The following is a 14,394-nucleotide window of genomic DNA, read 5'->3' on the forward strand; positions in this document are numbered from 1 at the left end:
CCTACTGTTTCCATTCTCTCCTCCTCCATCACTCCAATAACTCTCTCTCATTTCCTCTCTTCTACTTATCCTATTCTCTCCTCTTGTGTTATTCTCATAACTCTCTCTCTCTCTCTCTCTCTTGTTCCCTCTCTTCTACCATTCCCATTCTTTCCTCCTATCATTCCCATACATCTCTCTCATTCCATCTCCTCTACTGCTCCTATTCTCTCCTCTTCTAGCATTCCCATCTCTCTCTCTCTCTCTCATTCCCTCTCTTCTACTGTTTCTATTCTTCTTTCTAGCATTCCCATACCTCTCTCTCTCCTACAGTTTCCATTCTCTCCTCTTCTAGCATTCCCAAAATAATGTTCATAAAAGAAAAGTTAATTTTCCAACTTGTAATAATAAACAACTCATCCCACAAGACAGATTGATTGCCGTATTATCGGAATGAATTCTCCTTCTTCTGACATCCTCAGAAGTGTCGAAGGGGCTCGCATCTGTGGACGTACAGTAGACATGTTTATGGTTAATTGGGCCTCCCACGTTAAGTCCACTGATTTCATGAAGGTTACTGTAATAATGTTATTTGCATTTAGCAGTTTACATTTTTTCTCAAAGATTGATTCAAGTGTTATCATACAAGAGCATTTAAATTTCTATAAATTTTCCATTTATACAATTCATATATAGTAAAAAATTACATGCATTATTCAGATAAATATACATATTGCTAGTACCAAAAGTAGTAAGAATGTATTGTTAGTAGGTAAATTACCAAGTAATGATAAAATTAGGTGATAATAAACATTTGTTAATGATAATTTTTTTTATGACAACAAAACTAATTTATTCTCTTTCAAGGAAATTATATGTACTCAGTGGGATATAATCACAAGCAGTCCAGTATTATACAATTTTCAGTACAGAGTATTGCTTACACTTTTTTAATATATAATATATGCAAAAAAGAGTTAATAGTTACGTGTAAAAATTTTAGTTCACATGTTTATTTTAATAAACATGTGAATGCTAGTAGGCCTAAGCAGTGAAATGGGAGACATTGGAAAATGAGGCTGTGAGGAAGAATTTTTCAGATGACATTTCCACCAGGTTCAAAGAGATTCCCAAGCATACTGCAGATGTTGAGGAGGAGCGGAAGCTGTTCAGAACAGCTGTCACTGCCTCTGCACTCTCATGCTGTGGCAGAAAGCGGCTCGCCATGGCATTGGGCAGTGAAAAAAGGACACCTTGGTGGAACCAAGAAGTCCAAAAAACTGTCCTGGCAAAAAAGGAGTCCTACCTAACATGGCTTAGGGTCAGGTCACCTGAGATGCGTTTGCAGTATGCTGAGGCACAAAAGCTGCTGCTGAGGCAGTAAAGACAGCAAAGCAGAAGGCTTGGGAATCCTTTGGAGAAAGATTAGACTCATCCTATGCAAATGCAAACAAAGTATTCTGACAGACCATCCGCCGCCTTCGAGGGAGGAAATCGTGCACAGCAAGGGTAGTTAAGGCCTCTGATGGTGCACTTTTAACAGCTGAGAAGGATATCCTCCACAGATGGAGGGAATACTTTGAGAGCCTTCTTAACCCGGATGGCCCAGCAGTTGTGGACATCCAAGAGGTGCAGATCGGGACAATGACTAGTCTCACAGCAGAAGAGGTCCATTTAGCAATAAAATCACTAAAATCAGGCAAGGCTGCTGGTGATGATGAAATTAGGCCCGAAATGCTAAAAGCCTTAAAATGAGACGGTGTTCTCTGGCTTACTCGAGTATGTCAGGCTGCTTGGATATCTGGGCGAGCACCAAAGCAATGGCAGACAGGCATAATAATACCAGTCTTCAAGAAGGGAGACCAGAAGGATTGCAGTAACTATCGTGGCATCTCTCTGCTCAGCCTGCCTGGGAAAGTGTATGCTAAGTGCTTGGAAAGACGGTGCAGGAGCATAGTTGAGTCAAAGTTCCAGGAAGAACAATGTGGCTTTCATCCTGGTAGAAGCACAACTGACCAAATCTTCACTTTAAGGCAAGTCTTTGAGAAATCTTGGGAATATGCCAAGAATGTCTACATGTTTTGTGGACTTGGAGAAGTCATATGACCGGGTTCCTCAGGATAAGCTTTGGCAAGTAGTACAGGAGTATGGAGTGGATGGCCAACTATTAGCTGCCATCAAGTCCCTGTATGAATACCCAGAGTTTTGTGTCAGGGTAAACAGCACAAAGTCTGAACCGTTCACAGTCTCCTTTGGCCTCTGCCAAGGGTGTGTTTTGTCACCCCTCCTTTTCATAATATTTATGGACTGGATTGATAGGCACAGTCGAGGCAGTGAGTGTATGTCAGAATTGGAAGATGCAGCATTGGACGTCTGCTTTTCGAAGATGACCTAGTTCTGCTTAGCTCTTCCACAGATGATCTCCAGCGGACCCTGGATAGGTTTGTAGCTGTTTGTGCAGACACCGGAATGAAGACCAGTGTGGCCAAAACTGAAACATTTGTGGTCTCAAGACAACCATCTCAGTGAACTCTGTGTGTAAGTGGAGTCCCAATGAGGCAGGTGGAGAAGTTTAAATACCTTGGGTCCATATTCACGAATGATGGAAAATGGGACGTAGAGCTAGATACTTGAATTGGCTTAGCAATCTCAATATTGCAGGAGCTTGGCCGTTCGGTAGTATTGAAGCGGGAGTTAAGCCAGATGGCAAAGCTGGCTGTCTTCAACACAGTCTATGTCCCCATCCTCACCTATGGTCATGAGAGTTCGGTAATCACCGAAAGAATGTGGATACGAATCCAAGCGACTGAAATTGAGGTTCCTTCAAGGCGTTGTGGGGCTGACAAGACTCGACAGAGTCAGAAGCTCTGTAATTCGGGAAACCCTCAATACTGTTGGATCGTGCATCCTGGCTTTGAATCCACCATCTTGTTGGAACGTTATTCTTATTTAAATTATCCGTTTTTATTTGTTAGATGCTGAATGATACTGATCTGAATATAGAGAAATTTATATTATCCTGTGCCACCCTATATTCAGACTAGTCTATATAATATAGAGGAATCAATCATCAATTAACTTTTTCTATCTCACTTTATACAGGCCGAGTTTATATTATCATTTAAGGCTTCCGCAAGGTCCGATATTTTTTATGAGCGGTGTAATGAAGGAGAATCAGGCAAACACCAAATTAGAATCAATAAAACAAAACATTTAATGCAGTGTTATATAACATGTACATTAAGTATAACTTTGAAAACAAGATAATGCAAATCAACTTAGTTCAGGTATTTATAACAAACATAAAAATAAAACATTAGACATCAGACATCCAGCTGTCAATTCTACATTCTTCCGAATAATTAAAATGGTTCACACAGTTCAATGTTACAGAATCTTACAGTAAATACTCTTATAGTAGAACCCTCTAATTCTCTCTTAGTCAATCAACAAACACTTAATTCAATTAAGAGGCAGTTATCACTTCAAGGGGGAAACACTTTAAATCTCCATTCTTTGGCTCATTTTAGTAGAATGCCACAGTTAGTGTTAAGATATATCAGGTGGAGCTAACTCTTATTTCTTCACGCTGAAATATAAAAAAAATGGACTGCTCTTACCGGGTTACATCCTTTGCACATCGGATTCACTATAGGCACACATAAAACTGAAGTTAACTATCATTTGAAGTAACACTATTCAAAGGGAATCTTCACAATATAACTTAATTAAACATAGAGCTTCACAAGTCTTGATGCACTCGTTTTAGGTAATCTACTTATTCCTTGTTTACTTCTATGCATTAAATTCAGCCTTGTACTATTCTTCCTCAAAACAATTGGAATTCGTCGTAATTTTAGAATTCCGTATAAATATTCCTAATTACCTATTAATTTCCCAGTTCCTTCCTAATCTATTTACAGCATATCCAAATCCCTTTGCTGCCACCCCTTTACTTTACTCCTTGCTGTCCTGAATGCTTCCCCCATTTACTTTTGTTTTCCAATAAAATACCTTCATTCTTCCTGCCAAAATCCAGTTCTAGCCAGTCCAGCTCATATCAATTCCTTCTCCCTTCGAATACCATAGCTCACGCTCCACCACGTGCTATCTAAAATTAACTCCATTTCCTTGACAGTGACCAATCAAATCTTGTTAGCAGAATTTGTTAAATTTACTTTCACTTACAGAAATAAAATAAAAGGATATTTTACAATTCATATAAAATATATTTAAATTTACATACATACAGTTTCTTATAATAAATTTTACAGAGTAAACTAATTAAAATGAATGACATATTTATATAGAGTCTTTTCATTATCATTACATATTCTAAGATTAAATAATTAATTAATAACAAACAAAATTCAAAGAATTTATATGCATAATATATTTACAAGCAGACTAACAACAAATAATATTTACAAGTCTTGCTTATGACATGGTGGATTATGTTAAATGTGAATGAAGTATTATAATATATAAATATCTTCATTCACAATTTAACAATACTCAACTGCTGCTTCTCCATGTTGAGAGAATCACAGTTCCGTTGGTACGGGCATCTGGTCAGAATGCCACAAGAGAGGCTCCCTCAGCAGGCCCTCTTTGCCAAGCCAGACAGTGGGAGGCCTCATGGAAGGCCAAGGACTCGCTGGATAGATTATATCCAAAACCTTGGGTGGACACGTTTAGGAATCCCACCAGAACACCTGAGCTTGGTGGCTGAGGATCGTGACAATTGTAAGTGCCTCTTGCAGCTGTTGCCCCCACAACCCAATTAGGAAAGGTGGGGCCTTGAAGATGTATGTATGTATGTTTATTTTAATAATAATAATAATATACAGACAAAGAAAGTGAAATATATGTATCCAGGAAAAAATTCATTAGATTAAAGAAAAAATATATACTTTTTAGGGAATGATTGCATAAGTACAAACATGATTCTGTTTGTCAAAATAAGATTATGCAGTCTGGTGTTATAAGTCAATTGTCTTCCAAACTAGATTAAGCTTTTGTGCAGAGAGTGGGATTATTGTTTACTATTTGTGTTTGAAAAAGTAAACATAAAGGATTACTTGGATGTTGAAGAACACGCTGATTAGTAGAGCTAAAGACGATATTATCCCTCTATATATGAGAAGGACACTGACCTGCAGAGATAAGAGGGTTATCATTCCATTGTATAAGTCTCTGATCAGACCACACTTGGACTATTGTTCTCAGATTTGGTCCCCAGGATTTGAAGGGGATAAATTAACTGTGGAAAGGATACAAAGACGGATGACAAAGATGGTTTCAGGACTGTACAAGGATAGTTATGAGGATCAGCTGAGAGAATGTGGACTGCAGAGTTTGGTGGATAGAAGAAGGAGAGGTGATATGATTGAGACTTTTAAACTGTTGAGAGGTGGTTACAGGATTGACAGTGGGGAGTTCTTTTGCTTGGTTGAACAGTGGGAAGGAGTGATGACAAGAGGCCATCCCTGGAAGTTACGAAAGGAAACTGTGAGCAAGAGGGTAAGGAGTGGTTTCTTTGTGTGGAGGGTGGTTGAGCCGTGGAATGCATTGCCTGATGGAGTGGTGAGAGCGAGAACGGTCAGTGAGTTTAAAGAGTCGTATGATAGACTTTGTGTTTCTCAGGGGGGAGGGACCTCCCCTCGATGAGTCTTGACAGACTTTATGTCTTAGGAAGGACCTCCCTCGATGAGTCTTTTGACTCCTTGGAGGCCTGAATAATAATAATAATAATAATAATAATAAATAATAAGAAACTGATGTTAAAGAGAAGTTGTGTTTTAGTAATCTACTTACTTATTACAATCGGGTGATGGCTTCATTGGACAAAGGAGATGAATACACAGTAATATACTTAAATTTTGCAAAGGCCTTTGATAGATTACCACATAAGTTCACAGTGAAATTAGAGCAGATGGAGTTGGATATTAGACCAGTGTATTGGATTGGAAATTGGCTATCTGATATAGGTATCACTGATACCTATACCACTAGTGACTCTCCTCTTCCGGGATATTACTAGCCCCATACATAACTTGCTGATACCGTATCAGCAATTATGTATGGGGCTAGTAATATCCCGGAAGAGGAGAGTCACTAGTGGTATGACTCGGGCATCTGTTTTAGGGCCATTGCTGTTTAACCTGTATGTGATATTGGGAAATATACAGCTGTTTGCAGATGATGCAAAGTTGGGACAAACTATAAGGAGTAGAGTAGATGTTCTGTCCTTAAAAGAAGACTTGAATAGATTTAGTGAATGGGTACCAGAGTGGGGATGCCAGTTCAATGTTGTGAAATGTAAGATTTTAATATTTGGGAAACAAAGATGGAATGTAGAATTTATGCTTGGAATATATTGTTGGAAATGAAGGAAATAAGAGATCTTGTGGTGATGGTGTATAAGGATCTATAATTTAGAGGACACACTGCCAAATTGAGGACAACACAAGGAATTATGGGAACGATGCAGAGGACATTGACTTGTAGAAGTAAGAAGATTCTTCTTCCATTGTATATGGCCTTGATTAGGCCACATATGGATTACTGTGCACAGATTTGGTCACCTGGTTTTCAAAAGGACAAAGAAATGTTGGAAAGGATCCAAAGGCAGTTGACTAAGGTAGTTTCTGATCTCTGGAATGCTGAATATGAAGAAAGTTTGAGACAATGCAATTTACAGAGTCTAGTGGATAGGAGGAAGAGGGGTGATATGATAGAGATGTACAAGGTAGTAAGGAATTGTTATAGGATCAATGTTTAAGAGGTTTTTCATAAAATGGTGGGAGATTGGTGGACAATAAGAGGTCATCCCTGGAAGCTGTATAAGGAGGGCAAACAAGGGAGTGAGAAGCAGATTTTTTGCATGCAGAGTTGTGAATGATTGGAATGCCTTGACTGAGAGTGTGGTGTCTGCAGAGAATTTGAATGTGCTTAAGGCAAGGTATGATGAGCTGCTGTATGAGAAAGAGACCTCCTAGACGAGTCTTTGATTCCATGGGGGCCTTAGGATGATAATAATAATAATGTTCCTCCATCTGGATTTCTGTGTGCAGGTCTCTGGTCATTTGAATTATTTGGAGGGGAGGAAGTTGTGTAAAGAATCTACAGCAAAGTGACCAGATAGTAACTGGTATATGGAATGCTCACTATGAGTCAATAGACTAAAGATTGTGAATTACATAGTTTTGTTCACAAGCAAAAGAGATCAGATATTATAGAAACATGGAAGTCACTAAAGGTTTTTTTTTTATCATTGATGTTGAAGAAATATTTTGATACATGATAAGCAGGGAGAAAATAAGTAGAATATGGTTAGCAAAGGTGTGAGGATTAGATTTTTTGCCTTTCGGATTGGGTGGTATATGTTGCCAGATTGGGCATAAATTCTTTGTCAGTAAATTAGTTCAAGAAGACATGATAGATATTGCACAAACAATAGTGTTGGCTTCCTGCAGTGAGTCCTTGAATTGCATGCAATTGGCTAGAGACATGATAATAATTAGTAATTTGTTATAAATTAATTAAGAGCAGCAAACTCACAAATATAATTTTATGACATCATTGTTTATGACATCAAGGTGGAAGAATGGAACTCACTACATATCAGAGGCATTTTGTAAATTTAGCATTTTGTATGTGCTAAATTGGTTTGAAATTCCAAAAAATTTCACTGAGGTGATAATAGCATAATGAACAACATGATAATAGCAAATAATTATATTATTGGTGATGATTCTGGGTACCAAAAATTCATTACTACTTATAATTCTATTTAATTAAGGCTAACTGCAACAATGGAATCTCAGGAGAAGAAAAGTAAGTCCTGTTTATATTTTACCTGGCATGAATTTTGCATGAAATTGCTTTTTCAAATAAAATTCATTGTTGTAAAATAAGCATAATCACTGTTTCAAGGTGTTGTTCATGCTCACTTGAAGAATTCAGCAATGAGGAATAGTGGTCTCTCTTCTACTCTACACTCTTTTTGATGCTAATGACAAAATATGTCTGGACAGTTCGAGAAACAGATGACTAAATGCTCCTCTTTCTTTGAGAAAGCATATAAATTCTTCATTATTTCTGAAACCCAAAGCAAGAACTGACAAATATCTTTATGAAAGCTAACTGTTGTGTGTTTTGTCATTTGAATAATCTCTTTCATTTGTATTGCATTTTACTTCTTTGTATGTAAAATTCATCAGGACTTTAAATTTTGAAAAAACTGAAAATTTATTTAAACTTTCATTGTTTTATATTAACTTGCAACTTCAGAGAAATGAAACGGACTTGTATAATGTTATGTTTTCCTGATTTTATTAACGAGACATATGGAATTACAGATACTATAAATATCTGAAATGCTCATATTTTGATAATTTGGAGCTACATTTTGTTTGCCATAACTACAACAGATAGCTTACAACAGATTTAGTATTCATGTTGTATTAGAACCTCCATGGAGTCACTGGACTTACTATTGGCTGTCAATCACTATATCATACATTGCTCAAACTTCATTCAGTTCACAATTCATGCTCCATTTTCTCTAGCAGATCTTCTTAGTGATAACATACCATGATGCCGATTCTCTCTGTTGCTCAGTGTAGTAAGTTATCAGTTAATATCATCTGTTTCAGAGTGTGATTTTTCAACACACACTCACTGGAGTGTTATTATATTAGAGTTATGAAATTGACTAATGCTTTGAGATAAACAACTTCAATAACATTAAAATTATCTTCTATGTTTTGATCATTACATTAAGGTCATCTTTAGAAGAGTATACATATATACTCATACATGCTACACAAAAGAAAACATCACCATACTATCCTACCTATCGTGACCTCTTGTAGTAAAAAAAAAAAAAAAAAAAAAACATAAATCCTCCAATATCTATTCAGGCTGTCTGAATAGATATTGGAGAGTTGTGTATGAGAGATCAGTATCAAGGAAGCAGAATGTTGCAAGTGGGGAGGGTACCACAGGGCTCAGTATTGGGACCTGTATTGTTTAATCTTTATATGAGTGACATTGTCATTGAATTTCAGGGAGAGAGTTGTTTGCAAATGATGTGAATCTGGGAAGGGTTACTAGTAATAGTGCTGATGTGGTAACATTTCAAGAAGATTTGAAGAATCTAGATAGATGGACAAATTATTACTTTATTATTATTATTATTACTACGGGCTACTCCAGGGAGTCCTTAGACTCATCGAGGGAGGCCCTAAACATCATGTTCACACAACTGTTCAACATTCTCACAGTATCTATCATACCTTGCCTTGAACTCACTCACTATCATAGCACCCACAACAGACTCTGGCAGCTTATTCCACTCATTTACCACTCTAAAAGTAAAGAACCCAGCTCTAACACCCCTGCTAACCATGCTCTTGCCCAGCTTCCATGGGTGTCCCCTAGTTCTCCTACCACCAGTCCTGATCTCAAAAATATCCTGTGAATTAATCTTATAGAATCCTTATAGCAATTTGAATGTCTCAATCATATCTCCCCTTTTCCGCCTATCAACTACTTTCTGCAACCAACAAATCTTCAACCTGTTCTCATATGGTTCATTCCATAGCCCTGCTGTCATCTTAGTCACTCGCCTCTGGATCCTCTCCACCTCCTCCACATCAAGAAGGAACCGAGGTGACCAAATCTGGGCACAGTAGTCGAGATGAGGTCTTATCAGGGCTCGGTACAGAGGTACAATAACTTGTTTTTCTCTGCTCGTCAAGGTATTTTTCAACAACCAAGTGAGTTGATGAGCTGATTTAGCTACTTCCGCAATGTGCCCCCTAAACTTCATCTCCCTATCCACCAACACTCCCAAGTCCCTGGCCTCATCAATCTCTTGGAGTACAGTTCCACCAATGTGGTATACTGCTGCTAATCTTTTCACTCCGAAATGCATAACCTTACATTTTGTCACATTAAATTGACATCCATTCTCCTTAGTCCAGAACTCGAATCGATCTAAGTCATCTTGCAAGACTTTGACATCTTCTGCATTCACTATCGCCCTACCCAACTTTGCATCATCAGCGAACAAATGAACTGTTCCACTTAGACCCTTCCCTATATCGTTAATGAACAGATTAAACAGCAGTGGTCCAAGAACAGAACCCTGCAGCACACCACTAGTCACAGGCTATCTTTTGGACTCAACTCCTGAATAAACTGCTCTTTGATATCTCTCCATGAACTACCCAGCTATCCATCTCACCAACCCTATATCCATTCCCATATGTTGTAGTTTACGGATTAGAATTCCATGTGGTATCCTGTCAAAGGCCTTTGCCAGGTCCAGCAGTATCACTGTAAACCCATTTCCCTTATCCAGTTCAGCCGTCACCTTGTTATAAAACTTGAGCAGGTTACTGAGGCATGATCTACCCTTCACAAAGCCATGCTGTCCTCTGTACAGTATCTCCTTTTCATCAATCCATTCCTGTATTTTTCCCTTGACTACTTTCTCCAAGACCTTGACAACGACTTCTGATATGCTGATCGGTCGGTAATTTGCAACGATAGTCTTGGATCCTCCTTTATGCAGTGAAACTATTTTCCCCTCTTTCCACGCCTTCGGGACTAAGCCAGACCTGAGACTCAGATTAAATAACATGGTCAAGGGCACCTTAGCCGCTTCATGCAAGACCCATGCCGGTATACCATCCAATCCCACAGATGTATTCACATTAAGGTTTTGTAATAGACTATTCACCTCCACTTCATTCATCACAATTCCAGTATAAACTAATGATTCCTTCATTTTTTCAACGTCACCACCTGGATGATATACTTTTGCAAAGTGCGCGCTCAGTAACTCCACTATATCGACTGGTTCAGTGAACTCTTTACCATCGTCATTCCTTAAAATCATTTTGCCATGTACAGTTTTTTTCTTGCTTGCAGCATATTGAAAGAACTGTTTGGGATTCTCTTTTGCTTGCATAGCTAGTTTCCTTTCATAATCGGCTTTTGCTGTTTTTACCACACTCGTTACCCTTCTGGCCTGCACTTTATACCGTTCGTGTGCCTGCAGGTCACCCCTTTCTTTAAATTCCCTCCATAGTTGTTTCTTTTTTTGCAGGTCAAGCTTAATGGTGTTATTCATCCATTTAACCCCTACTTGTTTCATTATTCGGACCTTAGGTATACAATCAGCCATAACTTCCTGTAAATGCTCTTTGACCACTTCCCATGCTCTATTGACGTCCAGCCCTTGCAGTTGTACATGCCATGGCACTGATCCAAGCAATCTCCTAAGCTTGTCATACTTGCCCGCATGGAAATTCCACATATACCCTGTCTTAATCACAAATTGCACACCTTTAGCCACCTCCCAGGTCGAGACCTTATGATCACTCTCACCAATAGGTGGCAACATGGTCATATTCATTACAGTCAAATTTTGAGATGCAATTACCAGGTCAAGCACTCTCACACCCCTAGTATTTTCAATTACATGCTGTTTCAGATAGTTATCCCTTAATAATTGAATAAAATCCATTTCTTTCCTCACACGTGTCCTCTCCTCCTTCCAATCAATGTTACCATAGTTGAAATCCCCCATAATAATTACCCTCCTTCCACTCATTTCATCAATTTGTTTATGCATACCATCTCCACCATCTATTCCATCACCTGGTCTATAGCAGCACCCAACTGTATATTTTATTCTGCCAGTGTCAATCTCACACCAAATAGCCTCAAATGAGCTCCTTTCACTATCCTGCAATACTTCAATCCTCCTTGGCTGCAGTTCATCAGCTATCATCAATAACACCCCTCCCCCAATTTTATTCTCTCTGTCCCTCCTAAACCTACTATAACCTACACATTCTATCCCACTAACTATATCATCTTCCGTCAGCCATGTTTCACTAATGCCAATAACCTGTGGCCAGGAAGAGCCAATCAAGGCCAAAAATTCCTCCTTCTTGTTCCTAATACTCCTGGCATTAGTATACATGAATTGCAGTGATCCCTTTGTCCCACCCCTATCTTGATGCGTTATTCTAAATGTCCCATTCCCATTTTTTGTCCTTAGTGCTGGCTCAGGTAAATTATATACATTATTACACTCAACTGTCTCACTGATGTCTGGATATCCACTTCCCCCCTTCCTTGGTGGTTCTAGTTTCCCTGGTTCTGCACATCCATTTTCACTTCATTCAGCAACACTTTTTCCAGTCTCCGCACACCAAGCCCATTCAAATGCAGGCCATCCATCTTGTATAAGTCCTTTCGCCCATCAAACTCATTCCACACGTCTACGAATTCCACACCACACCGTCCGCATAACCTGCACATAATGTCATTTGCGATTATGGCCCTCCTTCTAAACTCCTCTCTGTCATACCGCGGTAACAGACTCACCATTCTAACTCTGTCACTCTTTTCTTTCGCTACTTTTAACAATACTTTCAAGTCCTCTCTCATAAAAAATTTATCACCTTTCAATTCATTCATACCAGCCACAATTATTAATTCTTTCACCCTCTGTTTTTGCACTCTAATACTCTCACTTACATCCTTAAATTTCGCACCCGGTAAGTACGATTTAGTTACACTCCCATCTATTACTCCTCTTAATAACGAGTCACCATACAACACTCTTTCCTTCATTTCGAAAACTCTCCCACGCTGTTTATTTATGTTAGCCGAATCACTCTTGAAAGAGTTTTGCAGGTGCTCTAATTGCCGCTGCACATTTTGTATCACTGCGCGCAACCTAGCGATCTCACTTCCTACAAATAATTCCTCATTTTTTTTATCATTCAAACCATTTTCTCTTTCTGTATAATTGCTCTCACTCTTTCTTGGATCACCGCTCACATTGCCATCTTGTACACCGCAATTCCCTATCAAGCCACTATTTTCACTCGCATTCTGGCTTTCTTCAACCATAACTGTCTCACAACCTGACACATACTTCGACTCCTCACTTTGCATACACTTTCTACACATTCTCCCACCACTATCACTTTCAATCCAAACTCCAGCCTCATTCGGGAATGCATACATTCCACACACATCACATTGGACAAATTCTCTCACATTATAGTTTTTGAACAATGGCGTCGTATTTTTGGACTCCATTATCTTACTTCGCATTGGCGCCATATTCAAATCTATGAAACGTATTGTTAAATACTAAATTAATTAAAAAAATTTACACCCAAATCACACAGACACAACAAGCTACCAAATTTAGACAATATTACGTTATGATTTTAACATATATTCTAATTTCCATTCAAAATTGTACTTAGCTTTCGGGAGCTCCCTGAAAACACAACCGTTCACCTGTCCCTCTAGCCCTCTTTTTTTGCAGGTCAAGCTTAATGGTGTTATTCATCCATTTAACCCCTACTTGTTTTATTATTTGGATCTTAGGTATACAATCAGCCATAACCTCCTGTAAATGCTCTTTGACCACTTCCCTTATGCATGGGAATGTCAGTTTAATGCAACTAAATGTAAGGTCTTGAAGTTTGGATACATCAATGGGAAGCTGCACACTCTGTTGGAAGACCTCTACTAGAAAAAGTGGAGGAGGCAAGTGAACTTGTAGTGATGATTGATAGAAATTGAAGTTTAGGTGACATATCACAAAGGTAGTGAAGTAACCCAGAGGATTGCTGCAATATATATATATATATATTATTATTATTATTATTATGTGACACCTCCAGGATGTCCAAAGACTCATCAAGGGAGGGCACCTACTCTACCGCTCTCTGTCTCTGCTATTCAATCCACCAACTACAGCAAATCTACACCAATGCCATCTACTGCCCACCACTAGTATTTTCACAGACAATCGCAAACATCCATGCCCACAACAGGATTCAAACCTTCAGACTTTTGGCTGGAGAGCAAATACACTAACCACTCAGCTACCCATGCCAGCTATTTTAAAAGGACGTTGACCAGAAGAGATAGAAGAGTGAGGATTCCATTATAAAATTGACCAAATTATTTTGCTCATGTTTGAGCACTGGGATTTGAAGGGGATAAATTAACCTTGGAGACGATACAAGGTGGATAACAAGACTGATATCATGATACTACAATATTAACTCTGAGGATAGTCTGAGGATGTGCAAACTGCAGAGTTTTGTAGATAGATTGGAGAGGTGATATGATTAAAACATTAGACTATTAAGAGCTAGTTACAGAGTTGACACTGGGGCATTCTCTCATATAGTAGAACAAGGGGAAAGAGCAAGGACAAGGGGCATTCCTGGAAGTGTATGAGGGTGAGGAGTAGCTTGTTTGCATGGAAGGTGGTTGGACCATTAAATTCATTGCCTGATAGGATAGTGAGAGCACGAACGATGAATGAGACTAAGGAATGGTACGATAGAATTTTTGCCA

General features: G+C 38.7%; 1 protein-coding gene across 2 annotated transcripts in view; it reads left to right on the top strand.

Moving 5' to 3' along the window:
• The window catches only part of LOC150094577 (epithelial sodium channel subunit gamma-like), a 391,842-nt gene that overhangs the window by 303,000 nt on the left and 74,448 nt on the right, over positions 1 to 14,394 (top strand). For both annotated transcript variants that reach the window (XM_090412252.1, XM_090412253.1), the window contains one exon: positions 7,784 to 7,818. In XM_090412252.1, the coding sequence (XP_090268378.1) occupies positions 7,784 to 7,818 (35 nt within the window). The remainder of the gene's footprint in view (positions 1 to 7,783; positions 7,819 to 14,394) is intronic.

The sequence above is a fragment of the Typopeltis vanoorti genome, chromosome 22 (genome assembly GCF_054136105.1).
Source record: "Typopeltis vanoorti isolate ZY-2024b chromosome 22, IOZ_Tvanoo_1.0, whole genome shotgun sequence".
NCBI lineage: Eukaryota > Metazoa > Arthropoda > Arachnida > Uropygi > Thelyphonidae > Typopeltis > Typopeltis vanoorti.